Raw genomic sequence first — 25,086 nt, forward strand, 5'->3', positions numbered from 1 at the left:
GCAAATCACATTAATTTACAGAATGAAAGTGAAAAATTTAATGCACCCTGTGTTTTGTATTAAAGTCCTTAGATCATACATTGTTGTGCAGACTTAATTAAATTCCCAATCATTTATAGTGCTGAAAGAAAATAAACATGCCGTTGAGGCTTTTCAGCTTGAACAAGAATGTCAAATTTCAAAGGGAACAGTATTTATACTGGAGAAAAGCTGTGGTGAGGCATTGCTCTCAGGAAAGTAGCAGGGAATAGTTGTTCCCAAGGTTTTATTTAAATTTAAAATGGCAAAACAAAACTGTTCTGATATTGTATCTATTCCAGTTTGATGGTTTTACATCTGTCCTGATCAATGCAGGCCAAAAGATTTATCAATATGTCTTTTTTAAATCAGTATTCAAGTTCTGTATAACCTAGTGATTATTTATACTGTTTGACTATTGTAAATTAGGGAATTGTGCTGCTTCATGTTCTATTTGTTTGTGTCTTATTTGCAGAATTGTCTTTTCTCCTTAGTTCTGTCACACATTTCCTTTTATGTGATGGTAGCAATGGGATATGGGATGTCTTTGTTTCAGCTAGTGTTACTTGTATTAATCTCTGGGTTCGAGTGCACATTGTCACAGAGGCAAATATTGACAAGTCAGCTACTACCTAGGGGCTGCCTCTGGAAGGTCTACAGATTTGGACACTTGTTAAAAATGGTCGTGTTTGCCTATAATGTGATTCCTCCAATTGCATTGAACAGGCTGATGTCATTCAATGTTTTACACACAAAGGTGATCACTTGGTAAAAAGCAATTCTGAGCTCTCCAGTGTTGAGGCAAAGATGCAAATTGATTTGTTGTTCCAAAGTAAACACATTAGTGCAAAGGGGTAGGAATAGGGCTAGATAGGAATGTTGGCAGGAAAGCTGGAGTTGGACAATGAAAGAGGAAATGGTTCAGGCACAATCAAACTATAATACCCTGAAAAAAGAGCAAACAAATCCAAAGGTGCCTGGGTGAGAAATGAGGGAGAAACTGAGTTAAAAAGAAAAGATGTTCTTATGCTCAAAATTGCCTGTAATATTTTTTCCGCCATGCAGATGTCCAAGGTCCATGTATGACAATAGCGTCCACTTCTAGAAGCCAATGTGTTGGCACGCTGATCAACATGGGCAGCACCTTCCAGCTGCCTTGCAGCTTAGAGGGAATGTTGCTTCTGCTCAATATCAGGGGGAAAAGATTTAACAGCAAAGCTGAATAGAAGGTTCAGAAAGGAGGCGAAAAGGGTAAATGGTGCAAACAATGAGAAATAGTTGTCAGTAACAGAAGAGGAAACTCTGTTGCTGGAAGGGTTTTATAAGGAGGAGGTATTGGATAAGCTGTAGTAGAGGTACTAGCAGTTATCTTTCAGTCTTCCCAAGATTTGCATGTGGTGCCAGAGGACTGGAGAATTGCAAACATTTACCCTTGTTCAAAATAGGTTATAAAGATAGGCCCAACAAATTACAAACCAGTCAGTTTAACTTCTCTGGTGGGGAAACTTGTAGAAACAATAATTTGAGATGGAACTTGTACTCTCAGAAAAAGATGGGTTGATTTGGAAGCGTCAGCATGAATTTCTGAAGGGGAAAACATGTTTAACTAACTTGCTGAAGTCGTTTGAAGAAGTAACAGAAAGGGTTGATGAGGGTAATGCTGTTGATGTAGTCTACAAGGACATAAGGCTTTTGATACGATGCCATACACAGACTTGAGGAAGATAGCTCATTGAATAAAAGGATCAGTAACAACACAGATACAAAGTTGGCTGAGCAATAGGAAACATGGTAGAAAAATTGTAAACTGTGAAGGGGACAGTAAGAATTTCAAAAGGACGTTGACATATTGTAGAGTAAGCAGATGATATTCCATGTGGTCAAGTGAGAAACGATACATATTGGTACAAATTACATGGAGAGTCAGTATAAAATGAGAGGTATTATTCCAAAGAGTGAGCAGAGCAGAGGGACCTGGGTGTCTATTCACTTGTCATTGAAGATGGCAGGCTGCAGAGAGCTGTTAATCAAACATACAGTATTCTACACTTCATAAATAACAGTATAGAGTACAAGAGTAGGGAGGCTGTGCTGAATCTATATAGGACAGTGATTAGATTAGATTCGAGTAGATTAGATTCCCTACAGCGTGGAAACAGGCCCTTCGGCCCAACCAGTCCACACCGACCCTCCGAAGAGTAACCCACCCAGTCCCATTTCCCTCTGACTAATGCACCTAACACTATGGGCAATTTAACATGGCCAATTCACCTGACCTTCACACCTTTCAACTGTGGGAGGAAACTGGAGCACCCGGAGGAAACCCATGCAGACATGGGGAGAATGTGCAAACTCCACACAGACAGTTGTTGAGGCTGGATTTGAACCTTGGGACCCTGGTGCAGTGCTAAACACTGAGCCACTGTGCCGCCAACTGGAGTACCATACAGTTCTGGGTATCATACAACAAAAAGGATGTAAATGCATTGGGGACAGCATAGAAGAGGTCTACACAAATGGTTCCACAGATGAGCAATTTCATTTATAAGCATAGATTGGAGAAGATAGGACTGTTTTCCTTGAAAAGGGGAAGACAGAGGGAAGATTTAATGGAAGTTTTCAAAATCATGAAGAGTTTGGACAGAGTAGATGGCAAAGAACTGTTAATGCTTGCAAGAGGAATGAGAACAAAAGGGAACAGATTTAAAATGATTTGCAACGGAAGCAAATACAACACAATAAAACTTTCAGGCAGTGAATGGTCTGGGCTGGAGGATTTCTATCTGAAAATGTGGTCGAGGCAGTTTTGATTGTAACATTCAAGAGAGCATTTGATGATTGTTTCTATTTAAATAATGTGCAAGGTCATGGAGAACTGGCAAGAATTTGACACCAAGTCAAAATGCTGAGAGAGCCAGTGCGTACTCAATGGTACAAATGGCCTCCCATCATTCTGTTATCTTTGTATTTACCAAATCTGTATCATAGCAGGCTTGGGAAGTGCTTGTTGCAATGAAGACATGAAAATCCCTTACCTCCATGGTCTCCAGATTCACTCCAGCATTTTAATAAAGTATCTTACGTTCTCACAGATTTTTGATGGTGTCAGAAAAATTGGAAGAAATCCAGTCTTTACGTGGTTTGATAAGCTTGGATCTGTCGAGCTGTAAGCTGGGGGATGAACATGAGCTCCTAATACACTTAACATCTGAAACTTTAGCAAGGTACAGTATGGGATAGTATTTCGTTAAAAGTCCTTTAAGATATGTTTATCAATTCCATACAAACAAAGTTCTTATGGAAATGTCTCACAACTTGAGTAGGTCCAACCCTTTAGCTGCATACAAGACCAATAGTCCTAAGTGATTTGAGAGCTTCAGAGCAAAAACCAAGTGCAATAATCAATCATTTAATGCTAGCTATATGAAGATATTTCTAAAAGAATCATTTTAATCCAGTCACACAGACCAAGCAACATAATTTTGCTTCTGCTTTTATTTCTCATTTGCTGCGAGTAATATAGGAGTCATAAAATTACTTACGCAGGAGTCCGCAGCTTTGTAAAATTTTGTGATCGATTTCCCCTTCCCCAGCTTAATGGCCTGACTTCGTGAAAAAGTATTTTTAATGTCTTTCCTTGTAAACTTTGTTGCCTTGTGTGTTTGTGGTAGGGTTATTTTTGAACTGAATGATAATTTAAGTGGTTGTGGTAAAATTATTTTCTTCCTCACTTTACACACTGATCTTTGTTGCCTTTTCTTCGTCCAGTCTCACTTGCTTATTCCTTAAGGATAATGGCCTCTCAGACTCTGGTCTACAAAAAATGACTGCATCTGTTCGAGTAGTAAAGAAAGGTTTGGGGAATTTGGAAGTGCTAGATCTATCTGGTAAGTTTTTATGGACTTCCAAATTATTCTGGTTGACTTTCTGCATTTATACAACAGGAACTTTGTTGCATGGGTTGTTGGTATCGCTGACAAGCCCGGCATTTGTCTTCATCCTTAGTTGCTCTTGAACTGATTGAAATGGCTTACAGAGTCAGAGAGCAGTAAAGAGTCAACCACCTTGCTGTGGGTCTGGTGTAACATATAGGGCGGACCAGTTTTTACTTTCAGATTAATAAATTCACATTTCACTATCATGGTAGAATTCAACTGTATATCCCCAAATCCATTAGATTAGCAGCCCAGTGACATTATGCCACCAGCTACCCCTTTCATTTGCATATAGCTTTTCTCAAGGTACTTCAAAACCAATTAAGTACTTTTGAACTTAATGTTGTGGTTGCTACTATAAGGGCTTAGTTTAATGTCTCATCCAAAAGCCAGATATAATTGGTTTAATGTCTTGTCCAAAAGAGAGCACCTCAGCTCTCCACTGCAGTGTTGACCAAAACAATGCGCTCAAGGCTCTGCAGCAAGGCTTTAATCACAACCTACTTACTGAGAGGTGAGGATGCTACCAATGTGCAAAGGTTGACTCTTCAGCACAGATGGAGTTAGTATTTCTAGTTGGATGCATTCTAAAAGAAAGGAATCAATACATTGTGGATTTAGACTGCAGTGGTAAGTCTCTGCACAAGTTTAAGGCACCATCCACAGTGGTAATATATCCTAATTGATGCTGTAATTCATCATAAAGTTAGGGAAGGCTGATCATTTTCAATAATTCAAGAACATCTGCATTGAAGAACTGCAAGTTCAACATACAGTACACTAACCTTGGTGTCACCTCTGGCTAAGTTGGTAGCGCTTTCATCTCTGAATCAGAAAGTTGTGTTTTCAAATCCCAATCCAGGACTCAAGAATAAAAATCAAACTGAAATTCTAGCGCAGTACTGACGGAGTGCTGCACCACTGAAGATGCTGTCTTTTGGATCTGATGTTAAACTACGTATGCCCGTTCAGGTGGGCTAATTTGACAGTGTTTGTCCTGCTGTGTGTAAATTGCTGCCATGTTTCCTACATTACAATATTTATTCCTCAGTCAGCATCACATAAACAGAAATTTCTGGTCATTATCACATGATTGATTGTGGTACCTTGCTGTGTTAAATTGGCTGCCATATTTCCTCCATTACTTTCAAAGTTAAGTCATTATTGTAATTTGTGAACAAAGCAGTCTGAACATTTATAGTTATAAAAGTTGCTATATAAATGCAAGTTTGTTAAAAATGTGGTATAATTTCTGTATGAGAGCACTATACAAACCAAAATTACACTGAAAAATCAGTATTACATTACGGTAACATAGTAACTACAGACCAATGATCAGACTTTCAGTCTCAAGATATGAATTCTGTACATTGAGTAACTTGTGAGTCAGCATTGGAAAGCACTATCATGAATGCTGCTATATATTAGAAAGTTAAAAATCACACAACACCAGGTTATAGTCCAACAGGTTGGACTATAACCTGGTGTTGTGTGATTTTTAACTTTGTACACCCCAGTCCAACACCGGCATCTCCGAAATCATATATTAGAAAAGTCCCACTGACTCAAAACCCTCAAATGTGTTGTTGGAGTTTGTCATCTTTTGAGTGTCACTAAGCTGGTCTCTTTTTTTCTAAAAGCTGTTCCTTTTCTCAAGGATACTGTGTCCTTGATTTTTTTCCAGAGGGATCATAAACAGGCCGGGCTCCGATTAAAACTAGTTTGGTACAGAGTTGAAAAGGATTTTGAGAAGCCTTATATGTAAACAGATGAGACTTCATGCCAAAGTGGTTATGTTTTACAAGTGACCTGTATAATGAAAGGGGAGTGGTCAGCTCTCTAGTTGAGCAGTTCAGTCCAGAACAAGTTGGGAGTTCAGCAGGGGACTGTGTGAACAAGCTGTCTCTCTTTCTGGCCTGTAAGCATCGGTTCCATTTCTTTTACTGTGTTTTAAGGGGGTTTGCTTATTGGGACTGTTGTTTATATTTGGAACAGCATAATTAAGTCTAGTTTGGGTAGACTGAATTCTGTAGGGGTTCTTTATTCTGTTCTTTGTGTTTCATTGTATATTTTGTAAATAAATGTCCGTTTTAAAACCTGGTAGTCAACCTCGCTAACTTGGGGTAATTTTCACTGTATGCTTACCCAAAACAAATTGCAAAATTATGGTCTGGGCTGCCTGCTTAAGATTGTATTCTGTGGTCTGGTCTAGTCCATAACATGAGATTTAAGCTCAGCAACACCTTCTCAGGGGAATTACAGATGGGTAATAAATACCATCATCCACAGCCCAAGAACAAATACAAAACACTGGGGTATTGTCAATTGATTTCAAAAATTTAAACATTTCTTGGAATTAACCTACAATTTGTTCCGAGAGTTCTCACAGTAGGATCCTTAAACAAAAAAAAAATTATTACCTGTATTGTTGTTTCTTCTGCACCAGATAACTCCAGAATCAGTGAGCACGGTATGCGATATTTGTGCTGCTTTTCAAAACTGAGGGCTCTGGATATCTCGGGAACTGGTATTATGGTGAGGATGGATCGTAGTTTCCATATAATATACTGTTAATTTCATGATATCCATAACTGAAACTCTTATGTGGTATTTGATTTAAAAATATTGGAAATAAGCCACGGATTTCTAAGTGATATCTAACATGTTTAACAGCATTGCCTGTCTGGAATAATAACATTTTTAAAAATCAGCAACAATCAACAAACTTTTAAAATTGAATTAAATTCCCATATTAAGTGAATTGGTAAATACAATAGAACAAATCAAAATAAATCAGACTGCTCATAACCTTTTATGATTTATGTTCACCCACATTTCCCCTCCATCTTGTGGGCGGCATGGTGGCACTGTGGTTAGCACTGCTGCCTCAGAGCGCCAGAGACCCGGGTTCAATTCCCGCCTCAGGCGACTGACTGTGTGGAGTTTGCACATTCTCCCCGTGTCTGCGTGGGTTTCCTCCGGGTGCTCCGGTTTCCTCCCACAGTCAAAGATGTGCAGGTTAGGTGAATTGGCCATGCTAAATTGCCCGTAGTGTTAAGTAAGGAGTAGATGTAGGTGTATGGGTGGGTTGCGCTTCGGTGGGCAGTTTGGACTTGTTGGGCCGAAGGGCCTGTTTCCACACTGTAAGTAATCTAATCTAATCTTCAATCCTGCCTACATCCATCTCCTTTTTACTGCTTGAATCCATCTCTGCCTCACCTCATCTGTTGCTGAAACACTAATCCACGCATTTGTTACATCTGTTTCAGTGCTGTCCTAGAAGCAGGCTTCCCATTTCCACCACATAACCTCATCACAGAATCTCCTATCCTTTTTTGAAATTGCACTAGGTCATGTTGACCGATCAGCCCTATGCTTACTGATCTATGTTAGCTTCTGGTCTGGCAACATCTTAATTTTAAAATTAGTAATTTTCTCTTCATCCATACATGGCTTTAGCCATTCCTATCTTTGTAACCTTCTCCAACCCAACAACTCTCCTCACTCTTGGTGCCAGTTCTGGCATTTTTTGGTATCTCAGTTTTAATCACTCCACCAGCCCAGCTGCCCAAGGTCTCTGCTCTGGAATTCTCTTCTCGTTCTACTTTTTCCTTGGTTTTGGATACTCCTTAAATCCTACCCCCTTTAATCAAACTTATGGTCATCAACCCTTGTATTTCTTAATATGTTTCAATACAAATCAATTGATTTCAATCAATCTTGATTGATAACACTCATGGAATCTTTTTCTAAGTTATTGATTTAAAAAAAGGACAAATATTGTGATTTTTGGTCATAATTTAATCTCTTCCTTTGACAGTTAAACTGCTCAAGTTTGAAACAGAGTTATGTAATTATTGTTTTCCAAATTTAATCTAGTCCCATTTGCCTGCATTTAGCCAATATCCCTCTAAACCTTTTCTATTCATGTACCTGTATCTACCACTTCCTTTTGGCAGTTCATTCCATATACACACCACCCGCCGTTTGAAAAGGTTGCCTTTTGGGTTCCTTTTAAATCTTTTCCCTCTCTCTTAAACTGCACTCTAGTTTTGAACTTCCCTACTGTAAGGAAAAGACCATTGCTATTCATGTTATCTATGCCCCTATGATTTTATAAACCTCTATAAGGTCACCACTCAACCTCCAGAGGAAAAAGAATCTCCCTGTTAGATTGCAACACTATAGTTATTTGTGTAAAATTTGTTCTGCTTTTGATGCCATATCACTGTCGTCCTTGTTTCACTGTCCTCCTTGTTTCACATTCCCTCCCTCTCTCTGCTTCTGAAAGGCACTGATTCTTGCAAGACAGTTTCACTTGCACCAACAATTTTTTTTTTTAGTAACTTGCCTAAATAGCCAGCTTTCTTATTTAAGTCTCATGAATGTTGACTCTCTAGTCTACCCACTAGTACAAAACAGTACTTGTTGAACCTGAATCCATCCTTACTCACTGTCTAGACACAATTTGCAGTGAATTTTGTTTGGTGCAGATCAGGAGCAGAACGTTTGACATTTTTATTCTTCCCATCTTCTCCTTTTCCACTAGTCATGTGATGATGTAACAGCAATGCCACAGCTACTGCCCTGCCACTGATCGGCTACCTCGATAAAATTTGGGGGGCCAAAATAGTCAGTGTAATGTTGAGTCATGTGTTGACTAATCAAATCAACAGAGCAAGCTGTTATCATTATTGTAATCCTGGGTACAGTTTTCTTCCAATAACCTAACATACTGCATGCACCCCTGCTTAATATATCCAAACAACTGAGATTCCCCTCTAATTTTCCAAATTACATCATTCGATGGTGTAAAAACATTTCTCAATTATTTTAACTCTTTTTTTTAATGTAATAGCCCAATTGTTCATCAGTCCAAATGATTCAGAACAAGTTGTCGCTTTATCCTGCTGGGGAACCTCTGGAGGTGTTTAAGCATACCTGCTGCAGAACAGAAGGCTGGGCAGAGCAGGTACTGTGCATTTGGGGCATTCTGGTTTTCTCAACATGATTTTGACAAATAATGAGCTTGATTTTTAAAAGATGTAATTTGCAGATTCTTATGTTTAGTAGTTACAAGACCTAATTCCAACCCTCTCCTGATTAATAAAATGAAAGACTTCTTTTAATCTGCCCAAAAGGAATCCTGTGAAACTAAGTCTTTCTGGCTGTTAACCTACAGCACAAAATTACTGCCACATTGAATCAAATTTGACAAGTTCAGCCAAGTCATCTAACACTGTTGAGTTCAATTCTCAGCTTGATTTGTGGTACATTGTGTGGACAGAGCAGAGAGAACTTTACCCAGCATCTGGTGAGTACCAAACATGATTGTGGAGCTCTTCATGCTGGTACAAAACATCTTAAACAGAAAGTTCTTCATGCTCGAATGAAAACATGATTGGCGATGTTTCAATGGTTCTGTCAATAACACAGGAGGTCGGTGCTCTGAGTTGCTGAATTTGCCATTTGAACATGTTTTAATTGGACGCGTTCCAGGAATTTGCAGGATGAAGCTTTCCCAGCGATTGATCTTTTGCTGAAGTTGCTTCCGATTTGAGGGAGGGAGATTTTAACAATTATTTCTGCAGAATTGCACTTCCTGTCAAACCATCATAGAGTCTACAATGTAACGCTATGAACAAACATTGTGATTAAACTTGCCCTTTTTAACTGTACATTTAAGAAAATATATTCGTACTTGAGTGTTTTCACTTCCAAAATATAAATTAAAACCTTTATTCCATTTCCTCTGTGCTGTTTCACTACATTCAAGACAGAACTCACTTCCTGTAAATAATATAATGGTGCAGTCATAGTAGAATCTTCTGACTCTGGATGTGCAACATTGGAATTTATAAGGTCCCAATACATTAAGTTTTAAAATGGAATTCAATAAACCTGGTAATCAGTGGACCGGCAATGGAAAGATGACTATGAAAATCTGAATGCTATGTGGAAAACTCAACACAGAGAACTAGGTGCATTTTTAACTTTAAAAACTTTACAAGTGAAACAATAACCCCAACCCAGACTTTCTTTATCACCTTGTTGCTGCCCCCCAAGTGGCTGTTACAGATCTGGGATCACAGAAAATGACACAATGGGAAAAGGTTTGAGAAGCACTTGGTTAAGGTCTGCAATGAACAGCTAGATATTGTGATATAAGTAGGTTTAACCAAAGCATTCAAAAGTAAAAAGAGATAGAAAAGCAGAATGTAGAGCAGAATTTTGGGGAAAGGAGGAGGGTAGAACATTTTTAAGTGTTTTGCTCATTTTGTATACATGGAGTATACAAAAATAATGCCTTGTGTGTTGTGATAACTGTTTCTTTTGCCTATTTGTTGAAGTTTTGGCTTTTTTTGCACTTCAGGTGGTTTATCAATGGGAACGTGTGTCTGTTAGACGATGCGAGAATATTAGTGGCAGAACAGTGGCACAGCGATTCTGTAAGTATCTTGGAGGAAGTGTGCAACAGAGCCACTGACTTGGTAAATGAGAAGTCTTGTGAAACCAGTATAACCCTGAAATTCACCTAAATCCTATTCAATTGGAATTTCTACTCAATTAGAACCTGCTTAAACAGTTCTGATTGAGTTTCTGTAAAGATTTGTAGCTCAGGTGCTGGTTGTCACCAAGCTGGGAAGTTATAGGGTATGTTCACCAAGCTGGGAAGTTGATTTGCTGACATTACGCCCTGTCTCGGTGACATCTTCAATGCTTTGGAACCTCCTGTGAAGTGCTGCTGTACTGTGTCTTCTGGAATTTATTTGGTTCCGTTCCTGCTCCTTCCAGTTGCCAGTTCCGGTTGTTCGTTGTAGTGGCCGACTATTGGGTCTAGGTAAATGTGCTTGTTGATGGAGTCCGTGGCTGAGTGCCATGCTTCTAGAAATTCTCTGGCTGTCCTCTGTTTGGCTTGTCCTATGACCATTGTGTTGTCCCAGTCAAATTTGTGGTCCTTGTCATCTGTGTTTATGGCTACTAGGGACAGCTGTCAAACCAAATAAATGCCATAAGAGACAGTACAGCAGTGCTTCACAGGAGGCTCTAAAGCACTGAAGATGTCACCGAGACACAGGGCGAAATGTCTGCAAATCAACTTCCAGCTTGCTGAACATACCCACAACTCTGATAGTTCTGATATTTAACAGATTTGCATTGTTTAGGGGGTCTTGTGGTGACTTGGTAGTATCCCTACCTCTGAGCCAGGAGAGCTAGGTTCAAGTGCATTCTCTCCTAGAAGTGTGTCATAACAGCTTTGTGCGGCTTTGTTAAAAATAACTGCATCATCAGTTATATGCTTCCACATTACTATTTGAATTTTTGGGAACAGCTTTGGAACCAACAAGCTTCCACCTAAACCCCTTCTACCTTTCTTCTCACCATATATTTCAATTCTTTCTTGAAAAAAGTGTCTAATTGTTTATGCAACACATTTATACTGTCTGCCTCAATGGTGACAACTATGTAAATAATAAAATCAGTCTGACTAGTTTCACCCTCCTTCCAAATATTCTCTTTCTTCAGAAGAGAAAGGAAGAACTTCCATTAACAAGGACCTTACCATATCCCCAATACTTTACAACCATTGATATACTTTGCCTAATAAATTAGTAACTCCACAATCACAGCACTCATTTCAACAACAAAGTCCCATGGTTAGTCTTTTTTTGGTGATGTTGGTTGAAGGACATCAGGTGCACTCCTTGTTCTTCATATAACACTGAGGTTCATTACATCCCCTAAAGTGGCTAAATCATTGGTTTAACATCTCAATTAAAATACTCTTTGGAATTTCCATTAACAATATATTGAGGTTTTGTTATCAACTGCCTTCATAATCATGAAATATCCATGAAGATCTCATTCCTTCAAACTCCAGAGAATCCAAGCTTGGTTTCCTAAATCTTTCCTCATAAAACAATTCCTCCATCCCAGCGACTTAGTCTGGTGAACCTTCACTACGCTGTCTCTCTTTGGCAAGTGTTTCCTTCCTTATATAAGGAGGCTAGAACTGTAGAAAATACTCAGAGTATACTCTCACCAAGGCTCTATACAACTGCAAGGTATCTTTACTCTATACGCTAATCCCCTTGTGATGAAGGCTCAGAGTCCCATTTACTTTATTGATTGTTGTACCTGCAAGCAAACTTTCACTAAGTCAAGAACAAGGACACCAGGTGCCTTGGAACACTACTGTTTCTTAACCTCTGTGAGAGTGGAGGTGCAGGTAGACAGGGTAGTGAAGGCAGCATTTGGCATGCTTGCCTTCATTGGACAGAAGATTGAGTGTAGGAATTGGGATATCATATTGCAGCTGCATAGAACAAAGATGAGGCCACTTTTAGAATACTGCGTACAATTCCAGTCGCTCTTCTAAAGGAATGATGTTGTTAAACTTGAGAGGGTACAGAAAAGATTTACAAGGATGTTGCTGGGACTAGAGCGTTTGAATTATAGGGAGAGGCTGAATAGGCTGGGAGGTGACCTTTATAGCAGTTTATAAGATCATGAGGTACGTGGAGAGGGTGAAAAGCTGAGGTCTTTCTCAGAGGCTGGAAGAGTCCAAAACTAGAGGGCATGGGTTTAAGGTGAGAGGGAAATAATTTTAAAAGGACCTGAGGTATAACTTTTTCACACAGAAACTGGTGTATATGGAATGAGCTGCCAGAGGAAGTGATGGTGGTGGGTACAATTATAACATTTAAAAGGCATCAGGATCGGTACATGAGTAGGAATAGTTTGAGAGAGATATAGGCCAAATGCTCATAAATGGGACTATGTCTGATTGGGATATCTGGTCAGCGCAGACAAGTTGGACCGAAGGGTCTGTTTCATGCTGTGTAACGCTGGCCTGATTACTCTCAACATTTAAGAAATGTTCTTTGTTTTTTTTCCCCTACGAAACTGAATTCTTCTTTCTTACTTTTCTTTCATCTGCCATTTTCTTTCCCATTCACTTAGCCGGCCCAAGACTGCTTGAAGCCTCCTTTCACTTTCCTGACAGTTGACGTTCACAACTAGTTTTGTCATCTGCAAACTTTGGAACATTACATTTGGTTCATGCATACTTATATAAATTGTATGAGCTATTGTGGAACTAGCACTGATCCTTGTGTTACTCCACTAGAAATAGCCTACTAACCTGTGGGTGGCCTATTTATTTCATTTGTCTTCTTTGTCCTGTGTGGGAACTTATCAATACACTTCTGAAAATCCAAATCCACCACATCCACTGGTTCTCTTTTACCTATTCTATCGAACAGGTTTATCAAACATGATTTCCCTTTCATATATCCATCCATGTTGATTTTGCCTAATTTTACCATTATTTTCTAAGTGTCCATTTGTCAGGTCCTTAGGAATAGATTCTAATATTTTCCTGATTAGTCATGTCAAACTAACAGCTCTGTAGTTTTCCATTCTCCTACCCCAAGCATTGTGAAATATAAAGGTTTTTTTTCCTAGTTTCCAATCTGCATGAATTCTTTCCAGAATCTACAAAACTTAGAAAGATAGTCACCAAATAGATCCATTATCCCTATAGCCACCACCTTCAACATTCTGGACCAGATGAGCTGCACCCGAGTGGATTGTCAGCCTTCAATCTAGTTAACTTTTCAAAAACCACCTTTTTATTGATACTAATTTTCCTCAAGTAGGGATTGACAAAATCCCTACTGTCTTTACCTAACATATGCTTCCTCTTTTTTCTTGATGAAAACCTCAATTATTCTAGTCATCCAGGATTCCATATACATACCAGCTTTGCCCTTCACCCTAACAGGAACATAATGTCTCTGGACTCTCATTATCTCATTTTTGAATGCTTCCCATTTTCCAGCTGACCCTTTACCTGCAAATATCTGCCCCCAATCAACTTTACCTAATTCTGTCAAAATTGGCCTTCTTCCAGTTTAGAACTTTAACTTTTAGATCCAATCTATACTTTTCCATGACTATTTTAAAACTAATATAATTATGGTCACTGGCCCCAAAGTGCTCCCCCACTGACACCTCAGTCACCTGTCCTGCCTTAATTCCCAAGCGTAGATCAGGTTTTGCACCTTCCCTAAAAGGTACATCCACATACTAAATCAAAAAATTTTCTTGTGCACACTTAACAAGCTGTTCTCCATTCAAACCCTTAACATTATGGCAGTCCCAGTCGTATGTTTGGAAAATTAAAATCCCCTACCATAGCCGCCCTATTATTCTCACAGATAACTGAGACCTCATTACAAATTTGTTTCAATTTCCTGCTGACTATTAGGGGGTATATAGTACAATCCCAATAAGGTGATCATCCCTTTCTTATTTCTCAGTTCCACCCAAATAACTTGCCTGTACAAATTCCCAGGAATATCCTCCCAAACTACAGCAGTAATGTTATCCTTAATCAAGAACGGCACTCCCCCACATCTCTTGCTCTCTTTTCTATCCTTCCTATAGTACCTTTACCCTGGAAGATTAAGCTGCCAGCCCTGTCCATCCTGGAGCCATGTCTCTGTAATAGCTACCATATTCCAATCCCATGTTCCCAACCATGCCCTGAGTTCATCTGCCTTCCCTGTTAGGCCTCTTGCATTGAAATAAATGCAGTTTAATTTGTCAGTCATACCTCATTCTCTGCTTTGTTCCTGCCTGCCCTGACTGTTTGACTTACTCCTTTTCCCAACTGTATGACTGTCAGACTGCTCTTTTTCCTCACTATCACCCTGGGTTGCCCCCTTTGCTAGTTTAAAGCCTTCCAAGTAGCTCTAGAACTTCTATTCCAGAAGAGATTCCAATGATTGATAAATGTGAACCCTTCTCCCCTGCACCAGCTCCTCAGCCTCACATTCATCTGCTCTATCCTCCTATTCCTATTCTCATTAGCTTGTGGCACCAGAAGTAGTCCAGATATTACTACCCTCATGGACCTCCTTTTTAAACTCCTGCCAAACTTTCTATATTGTCTCCTCAGAATCTCATCGTTCTCTCTTCCTATATCGTTAGTTCCAATGTGTACAACAACCTCCCACTGAACCATCTCGCGTTTGAGAATATTCTGCACCGCTGAGCTATCTTTGATCCTGGCACCAAGGAGGCAACACACCATTCTATGCCACGGAAGCATCTGTCTGTGCCTCTGACTAGAGCGACTCCTATCACAATTGAATGCTTGGAACCTGATGTGCCTTTTGTTATATTAGAATCAGTCTCATTACCAGAAATTTCCCCAAAAAGTCCATCGCCCCCTACATTTTTCAAAACAGCATACTTGTTTGAGATGGGGATAGCCATGGGAGACTACCTCAATGCTGAAAATGTGTTGCTGGAACAGCGCAGCAGGTCAGGCAGCATCCAGGGAACAGGAGAATCGACTTTTCGGGCATAAGCCCTTCTTCAGGAATGCTTCAGACTACTGCAATACCTGCCTCCCACTCCTACCTGACTGTACCTTCAGTTTATCTCCCTTCCTGCAACTGCCATCCATCTCATGTAAATTCCTTGTTGCTTCTAACTGGCAGTTCAGCCAATCCATGTGATCTTATAGGATTCTCAACCAAGCACACTTCTTACAGACATAATCATCAGTAATATGGAAATTCTCCCTCATCTCTAACATCTGACAGGAAAAGCGTATCGCTCTACTAAAGGCTATCTTTGCACCTTAACAATCTACAGTCCCAGAAAATAGCACAGTTTTATTACTCTTAAAAACACTGCTCCAGGCTAACTTAGTACCTATGATTTTTTTAGTTTAAGTTTAATCAAGGGACAGATCACAGTAAAAATGTATAATTAAAAAGGACTCACTATTATAGATTTGTAAAAAAAAAACTAGTCACTTAGCTGTTTCCCTGCTGTGATCGCCCAACATTGGTTTCTCCAAGGTCAGCTGTTTGTTTATTTTTCATAGATTAATTCCAATGTCCAGAGATACTTGAAATCAAATAGCTGAGGCAATAGGTTTCTTTCTCCATTGATTCACTTCCCACCACATGATTGCTGTCTTTGTCTCCCTTCCTCCTCTTTTAAAGTGCTGTTAGTTTGATTTTTTTTCCCCAAAGTTCCAAAACAATGCAACAGCTTATAAAACAGTACTTTGTAATCCTATAATGAGGAAATCCACTCCAACACTGAAAATACCTCAAAAAAAGGAGCAGCTCTTACAGCCACAATTTTTTCATGGCCTCCATCTTGGATTACCGAGAATCCTTCCAACAGTGATCACTCCTGACATCTTATCAGAAAATGACCCTCATTTTTAGCTTGTTACTAAACTTTAGCTACTATTCAGTGCCCATCATGAACCATTAATTGCAAGGTGAAATTTTATCAATCTTTGAGGTGATATAAAATGTTTTTATCATGTGTGTTAAAAAAGCTCCAGTTTAGCTAAACATTACCTCTGATCCCTGAATCAATGCTGATTGCCTTTTTAGCATGATCTTTCTTTCTGAAATATTAATCCACAGTGGTGTTTGTCTAAGAATTTCTTTGTAAATGGTGTTAAACTGTTGGTCTATAGTTTGTGTTTGTGCATTAGCAGAAATTGGTATATGGCTTTGCATTGCATAATGCTAATGAAGGTTAAGGCACCATGTACAATTTATCTCAGGTTTTGAAGATAGAAAGTTACATGCATGAAGCACATTAGCCTCTAATCCTGAATTCCCAATATAAACATGCCACACAGGCTTTGTGCTGAAAGCCTTCCAGTTATTAGTTAGTCTCTTTCACATCCATATATGGCATATCAACTTCAACTGTGTGTAGTTTTTAAAATTTGTCTATTCTCTCCCCTGAATGGCTTCTTTTTGAGAAACACATTTACAGGTACTTTCCATCTTCTAGAATCTCTATCCATTGTTCACATTTCAACCTCAGGAATGACTGTGAGTAGGAACTCGTCCAAATACACCTCCCCATTGAAGTATAATCTGTGTGGCAATCAATTATAGGAATTGAAGCTAATCTGTTTAGACTTTCCTCTCCACTGCCATTTCCAGTGAAAATAATGACTTTACTAACTCATCCATCTTCTATTGCACAGTGACACCACCTATTTAGTTTGTAAAATAACTTGCAACTCTTTGATTACATTCATGTAACTCTGATAACTTCACTTGTTTTGTAGATGGAGCAAACAAACTAATCAGTGTAGGAACTGATGGACTTTCAAATACTGTGCAAGTCAACGAACCAATCAGAATACAGTTTCACAAAAAACCCAATAAGGATCACAGTGTGCAGTCCACTGTAACCTCCACTCTAGGGGCCATGAAAAGAAGTGGTGGACAATCTGAAGTGACTGGTTGTTCTTCCCTTCCTGTGAAACGTAAGCATGCTGAGCTGACCTTGGATGACTGGGACATCTTGAACTGTTACTGAGAAGGACTCAGTAATTTTCACAAGTCATGTGAAAAAGAATTATGATTCCCTGGTTTAATGAGGCCTGGATGGTTGAACTACAATATAAAGGTTTTAACGTTCAGCCTTTGTCTAAGATGAAAAGTATCATGTTATTTTACACCATTTTTCATCTTGATTTCTGAATTTAACTGCACTTTGAGTTGGATGATAAATTGGAATCATGTAATAAATATTTTTAGATCACAAGAGATCTGACAGTTTCTCAATTACTATTTTTTATTTAGTCTCATTGGCTGTTTAAATTTTCATTTTATATAAATAATTTCCTGAGAATGACATGCCCGTTCAGTTTTCACATCTTCTGCAGACAGATGTCTGGCATCTAGAATGTTTTTCACTATGGTACAGGTAAAATCAGAGGGAAGATGGAGGAGGGAGGAATTGAATGTCTCTCATGAGGGTCTTTCCAATAAATGTTTGTTTATTGAGTATTTGTCTCATTGAAAGGATTGTCAAAAATGGTTATCACATGGTCCTCGATGCTAGGAAAATTGACCATATTTAGGAGAGGGTTCAGCCATAGACTGCAATAGATGATTTGAAATTCTTTATTTAACCTGGACACCATTAGGAAACCTACTGACTAGGGTGGCACGGTGGCTCAGTGGTTAGCACTGCAGCCTCACAGCACCAGGATCCCATGTTGGATTCCAGCCTCGGGTGACTGCCTGTGTGGAGTTTGCACGCTCTCCCCGTGTCTGCGTGGGTTTCCTCTCACAGTCCAGAAGTGTGCAGGTCAGATGAATTGGCCGTGCTAAATTGTCCATAGTGTTAGATGCATTAGTCAGAGGGAAATGGGTCTGTGTGGGTTACTCTTCGGAGGGTTGGTGTGGATTGGTTGGGCCGAAGGGCTTGTTTCCACACTGTAGGGAATCTAATCTAAAAAAACTCAATTTCATTCTGCCTTTTCAGAGTTTATTGAAAAGAAAACTATTGGAGTAATGACGTTTGTGTAGTAAGGAGTACAGCCTTTTTTCAGGACAGTGTAATTTGACTTCCAAAACATTACATTCAATTCTACCTGGCAATTGAGCAGGACCTGTTTTAAGGATTTTAAAAGGTCCCCCAGGACAGTTTGGGACTGAAGGTGAGAAACTGAAAGACTGTGCAAAAGCAAGAAAAGCAGGCTTCATTTTAGGCAGGGTTGTGGTTAGCTCCACTGCTTAAAAAAAACTGATCAGGTTCGATATGGCTGGGGATCAGGGAAGTCCGAGTGTTGTAGTGTTGAAGTCCTAGTCCTGGTATAATAGTTGTGTAATGAGGGGCCAGGGAATTCAGAGGAGCTGCAAAGGGCTCAAAAGAAGCCAGTGCACAGTTAACAGCTTAGTAGAGCAGAGATCAGGGATTGAAGGCTCACAAATAGTATTTGCTTTTGTACAAGTGAACCAGATTAAAACAAAAAGAGGCAGTACTGGCTTGATATCTCCAAATGCTTTTCAATAATGAGCTTTGGCTTAAGTGCTGGAGTGCAGTTTCCAGGAATCCAGAGAAAAGAAGGTGAACTACAAAACGAGCAATCATTGAGGGAGTCCATGATGGAACAGCTTTTACAGGAGTTTCAAAAGTCAGGTCATCAAAAGTGATGAACTGTAATCCTTCTGGTTTTGGTAACCCACTATTTCACTTAACCTCTGGTGGGACAAATGCAGGGTAAACAATAGCCTGTGATTTGAATAAATCAGGGCCAAACCTGCACAGCTAGTTTCTCAGCTGTCTTATGTGGACTGGAAGCAATCTGACATTTCCCTGTGTTTGTGAGGAGGCTCTCTATGCTGGGAGTTTTAAGCTCTTAAATTGGATAAATCTGGAGGTTTAAAGTCAGGTCTTTTAATGCCTACCTCATTTCTCAAGCTATCTTTCTGGATTACTGATTAGATTAGATTAGATTACTTAGTGTGGAAACAGGCCCTTCGGCCCAACATGTCCACACCGCCCCACCGAAGCGCAACCCACCCATTCCCCTACATTTACCCCTTACCTAACACTACGGGCAATTTAGCATGGTCAATTCACCTGACCTGCACATCTTTGGACTGTGGGAGGAAACCGGAGGAAACCCACGCAGACACGGGGAGAATGTGCAAACTCCACAGTCAGTCGCCTGAGGTGGGAATTGAACCCGGGTCTCTGGCGCTGTGAGGCAGCAGTGCTAACCACCGTGCCGCCCACATTATGACCTCCAACTGTATACACTGTTGCCTGGCAGAACAATTATAATCTCACATACAGAAAACTTAAGTTTTTTTTAAACTACTGTTTCCCATCAAAAGACATTTCATGTAATGAATGTGTATTTCAAGGAAGCTTGACAATACAAGTAAAAAAAAGCACAGAATATGCAATTGTGAAATATAACAACAATAGGGGGAAAAAGGCACAAACCAATTACAGTTTAAGTAACATTGATTCTTGTTATGCTGGAGAGTTTGAACATAGATACCATTTTAATAGACAATAATGCTGCACAACTGTTTCACAAGAATGGGATGGATGCTTGCATCTGTGTAAGTTTGAGTCTGTAACAGCTTAAAATATAGTGTATGCAGTGAGATGCCGTAATTTCCAAAGCCATTTGCAGGTCAAAGATGCATTTTGTAGATAAAAGAAGCACAAAACAGAAATCTGCTGTCCTTGTTAAGCAATATGGGATTACTGATACTCAGGCTGTCATCACCCTTGGTGTTATGCTATTCCTTCCCACTTCTGACATCAGTTTGCAGGACAGGTGTACTCATCTGACCAATCCACACAGTGTTGTACATCATCCCTGCACAGTTCTCTGGGAATGCAGTTACAGTACTGAGAGACAACAGATTTGCAGCTCCAGTACTGTGGCCCACACGGAAGACAGTTGGACACTGAAATTAAAATTAGATCCAAAAATATAGCAATAGTTTGACATCAACCATATTTAAATCTTAACATAGAAAATGTGCTGCAGATGGTCAGGTGACATTTAGGGCTAGAAACAGTTGTTATGTTTAAGAACTATTAACTATATCAAATACTTGAGATTGCATATAGTACGGTTAGATATGCCATAAAACCTTAATTGGAGATAGTTGCAAGCTCATAAATGGGGGCACTCATGTTTTCCACACCAGTCTTACTCATGCAGCACCCCAAGGACATAAGCAGAAGGAAATACATTCTCCAGCTGCTAGTGTGTTAACTAACAACCTATCGAGAACGATCTTATTGCCATACCCCACATATACCTTCCCCAGCCAAAGTGCAGTGCCCTGAAACAACGTCCCTTTCCAGCTGTGTGGAAGAGTTTCTAATGCATCAGAAATATTGTTTAACTATTTTCTTAAAACGTTGCAACAAACTCAAAACACTTTTTTAAAAAATATCCCTAGGTTGTTATTGATTTACTGGATTCTGATAAGAATCAATGCTCACGTGGTCCTGATTCATCTGAGCAATCTCCACAGTTGTTGAACCCATTACACACTTGGTCAGTGTAAATCCATGAATTAGGATTGCCACATCTAAACACAAGATAGCTTGGTAGATTGTGCGGCAAGTCACCTGGCAAAAGAGTGGGGCATCAGCTAAAGTCATTTCAAAGGAAATTAAATACAAAAAGAAATATAACGATACCTACTGCACATTGCAGGTTCATGAGCATTGTCCAAACAATCCTCGATCCTGTGGCAAACTTGAGAAGATTGCAAACAGGTGACACGGTCATCACACAGGAATCCTGAATGATTATTTGCAGTTATACAAAATCTGTCTGGAAAGGGTATATTGAGTTTTAACAGTTTGATTCTCCAGTCACCACTTATCCTGCACACAACATTGTAAAGAGTCTTGAACTTTGATTATTTACCATTTCTCCCCACTCTGGCTCCAATTTCTACTGTGCTCTTTTGCTTATATTTTCTTTCCTATCACACTACCTTGCACTTCTGCTCTTGTATTTCTTTTCGATTTTTTAAAAGCCTCCCTTCAATTGAGCACACCCTCTCCTCCAACCGCCCCTACCTAGCCCAGGGTAAGCAGAATACAAAGTCCATGCAGCACAGGTTTACTCAGGTCAGTTAGAACTCAAGGAAACCATAGGAAGCTAAAGGCCTCAGAAGCACACTTTTTCATGCTGTTGACAGTTAGGGCTCAGAAGCTCAAGAGCCGTTTACAGCTTGTTGCAACCAGGAGATTGGAGTTTGGAGAAACCAGGGGCAGCCCCAGTTTAATAAATCTAGTTGTCCATGGAAGAGGGAGGGAACCATGCCAATGGTTTGCTGGAGCACAGCTTCATGAATCCAGTGAAATGTGGCGCAAACCATTAGGTGTGCAGTCTAAAAAAAGAGTGGCTTGAGGAAAATCAAAAGGATAAATCTTTGAAAGAGTTGAAGTTACTTGTGAGGAAGGCAGTGTTCATGAGATTGAGAACTTCATGATATTTATCTTGGTTACATCTGCTATTTAATATGCCCAAATGACATGTTCTTCACAACAATTTGCCTGTTATTTCTTATTTGCTGTGTTAATTCTGGATGCCAGAAAGAGGTACATACTGTAGAATTTACTTTTTGACTATGTAGTAAAATTTGTATCAGTTTTTTAAACCAGTAGAATCTAATGGCTTTATTTTCTTACCAAGTACCCAAAATTTCAAGTTCCATCCATTCTAATCAAACTTAGGGATCTAGTCTGAGATTATAAATTACATTCAGGATTTCAGACAAATTAACGTAGCCTGAAAGCAAAATTTTGTTAATCAGTATAAACTATGAAATAATTATTAATTTGTGAATGGAACATGGCATTTTCCAGCATCACAAAGAGAAGTGCAATTTGCAGGAAATGAGTCATACTTCAGCTGACTGATTTAATTGCCTTGACCTGAGTTTTCAAATTTCCTTTGATCAGCTCTTGACACAATTCCTGTGACCAGTAGTCAATTGAAATTACAAATGTGGGCCCTGCTGTAGTTTATCCAATTTAGTCTAATTTGCATTGTTGCTGCTGGATTCAAATACAACTGAATAATAATCAAGAAATGGCAACGTGAATAAAATGCCAGGGTGTAATCACCAGAAATTCACCATGCCAAACTCAGGACATTACCAGTGTTGTGAGAAGGGAACTTCTTTGTACCAGTTAAAATACTACATGGATATAGTTAGACATAATATGGTTTATAGATACAACTCAATTTAAAAAAAAAATCCACAACCTTTAATATTGCTGGACAACAGATATCTGGGAGCAAATTGGAAAGCTCCACCTCATGAATCTAACCTTGAATATTTTTTGGAATGCCAAAGACCACAGCACATGCCAGAGCAGCAGCAGTAACTCCCAATAACAGCATCACAATAGAGATCCAGCAGCACTGCCTGGAGCACCAGCAACGAGGTGGATCACTCTGACTGCAATCCCAACAATCTGATGGGAGGGTGAAGGGAAAACAACATCATTTCATATCCTCCTGCAAAATCCATCCATCAACAAATTACAGAGTGCAACAAAATTAAAAGTAGCGCACATTTTCCATTCCCACACATTTACCTTTCTTGCTGTTGTTGGATGTCACAGAAAGTGTTGAACCAAAAGAAACGACATCAAAACTTCGCTATATGTTGATGGAATGGATAACAAAGAAACGTTAGTCAAGTGTATACTATCCTCCATTGAACATTGTGATATTAATCTGTCAATTCTCTTCAGTACCATGCTGGTATTTTCCGGGTATGTCTTATTAAATTTCATTTTTGCCAGTTCCTGCTGCACGATGTTAGTCTTTATTACTGGGAAGATTTTGGTTTGGAGAAATGATCCAGTGATGTCAGTTCTTTCAATACAAATCCGTTACTTAGATACTAAGTGTAACATAGATAAATAAAATAGATGGATGTAGTTTGTGCCAAGACTTTATCAAAGTCAATACTATAAATTTTGTTCAGTACAGCAGCACATAAATCATGAGCCTCCAGCATCTGCCAACAATGCTTCAAAGTTGAATAGAAATGGAACCTAGATTTAAGGAATAAGATAGAGCTGATAAAGTCTGAAAAACAAAAACTTACTAACAAGTTGATTTTTTTAAACTCTACCCCCTATATTTAATTTGGCCTATTTGGTTTCTCAAATGAATAAAAAATCCTGTGATGCTATTTTGAGGAGGAGTAAAGGCATTTTCCCTTTTGGTTATATTGTTTTAACCATCACCACCAAAACAAACATCTGGTCATTCTCATTACTGTTTACCAGAACCTGCTGTCTACAAATGGTTGCATGTACCTTATACATTATATCAGTGACAGCAATTCTAAAGGACTTTAATAACTAAAACCTCCCTCTTCAACTCTTCAACAGTAATCTCTACAAATAGTCAACTAGCATAGAGTCATAGAGATGTACAACATGGAAACAGACCCTTCGGTCCAACCTGTCCCTGCCGACCAAATATCCCAACCCAATCTAGTCCCACCTGCCGGCATCCAGCCCATATCCCTCCAAACCCTTCCTATTCATATACACATCCAATGCCTTTTAAATGTTGCAATTGTACTAGCCTGGCAGCTCATTCCATACACATACCACCCTCTGTGTGAAAAAGTTGCCCCTTAGGTCTCTTTTATATCTTTCCTCTCTCACCCTAAACCTATGCCCTCTAGTTCTGGACTTCCTGGCCCCAGAGAAAAGACTTGTGTATTTATCCTATCCATGCCCCTCATAATTTTGTAAACCTCTATAAGGTCACCCCTCAGCCTCCGAGGCTCCAGGGAAAACAGCCCCAGCCTGTTCAGCCTCTCCCTGTAACTCAAATCCTCCAACTCTGGCAACATCCTTGTAAATCTTTTCTGAACCCTTTCAAGTTTCACAACATCTTTCCGATAGGAAGGAGACCAGAATTGCATGCAATATTCGAACAGTGGCCTAACCAATGTCCTGTACAGTTGCAACATGACCTCCTAACCCATGTACTCAATACTCTGACCAATAAAGGAAAGCATACCAAACGCCTTCTTCACTACCCTATCTACGTGCGACTCTACTTTCAAGGAGCTATGAACCTCCACTCCAAGGTCTCTTTGTTCAGCAACACTCCCTAGGACCTTACCATTAAGTGTATAAGTCCTGCTAGGATTTGCTTTCCCAAAATGCAGCACCTCACATTTATCTGAATTAAACTCCATCTGCCACTTCTCAGCCCATTGGCCCATTGGGTCAAGATCCCGTTGTAATCTGAGGTAACCCTCTTCTCTGTCCACGACACCTCCAATTTTGTTGTCATCTGCAAACTCACTAACTGGAGCTCTTATGCTCGCATCCAAATCATTTATGTAAATGACAAAAAGTAGAGGGCCCAGCACCAATCCTTGTGGCACTCCACTGGTCACAGCCCTCCAGTCTGAAAAAACAACCCTCCACCAGCACCACCATCTGTCTTCTACCTTTGAGCCAGTTCTGTATCCAAATGTCTAGTTCTCCCTGTATTCCATGAGATCTAACCTTGCTAACCAGTCTCCCTTGGGGAACCTTGTCGAACGCCTTACTGAAGTCCATACAGATCACATCTGCTGCTCTGCCCTCATCAATCTTCTTTACTTCTTCAAAAAACTAAATCAAGTTTGTGAGACATTATTTCCCACAAAACCATGTTGACTATCCCTATTCAGTCCTTGCCTTTCCAAATATACGTACATCCTGTCCCTCAGGATTCTCTCCAACAACTTGCCTACCACTGATGTCA

At 39.6% G+C, this 25,086-nt stretch overlaps 2 protein-coding genes across 2 annotated transcripts in view; one reads left to right on the forward strand and one right to left on the reverse strand.

The window, feature by feature from the left end:
* The window catches only part of lrrc42 (leucine rich repeat containing 42), a 29,674-nt gene extending 12,111 nt beyond the window's left edge, over positions 1–17,563 (forward strand). The window contains exons 3-8 of the mRNA XM_043699630.1: positions 3,111–3,242; positions 3,787–3,905; positions 6,400–6,488; positions 8,812–8,925; positions 10,327–10,402; positions 17,080–17,563. Of these exons, the coding sequence (XP_043555565.1) occupies positions 3,111–3,242; positions 3,787–3,905; positions 6,400–6,488; positions 8,812–8,925; positions 10,327–10,402; positions 17,080–17,333 (784 nt within the window). The 3' untranslated portion in view covers positions 17,334–17,563. The remainder of the gene's footprint in view (positions 1–3,110; positions 3,243–3,786; positions 3,906–6,399; positions 6,489–8,811; positions 8,926–10,326; positions 10,403–17,079) is intronic.
* A 1,924-nt stretch (positions 17,564–19,487) lies between these two features.
* On the reverse strand, positions 19,488–23,099 carry LOC122554072 (low-density lipoprotein receptor class A domain-containing protein 1-like). The gene is made up of 5 exons (XM_043698528.1): positions 23,061–23,099; positions 22,899–22,962; positions 22,629–22,775; positions 20,986–21,117; positions 19,488–20,909 (listed from the first exon to the last, which is right to left on the reverse strand). Exons 1-5 carry the CDS (start codon positions 23,097–23,099, stop codon positions 20,770–20,772), a joined length of 522 nt encoding a protein of 173 aa, XP_043554463.1. The 3' UTR covers positions 19,488–20,769.
* Positions 23,100–25,086: the final 1,987 nt, after the last annotated feature.

The sequence above is a fragment of the Chiloscyllium plagiosum genome, chromosome 11, assembly GCF_004010195.1.
Source record: "Chiloscyllium plagiosum isolate BGI_BamShark_2017 chromosome 11, ASM401019v2, whole genome shotgun sequence".
Taxonomy (NCBI): Eukaryota; Metazoa; Chordata; class Chondrichthyes; order Orectolobiformes; family Hemiscylliidae; genus Chiloscyllium; species Chiloscyllium plagiosum.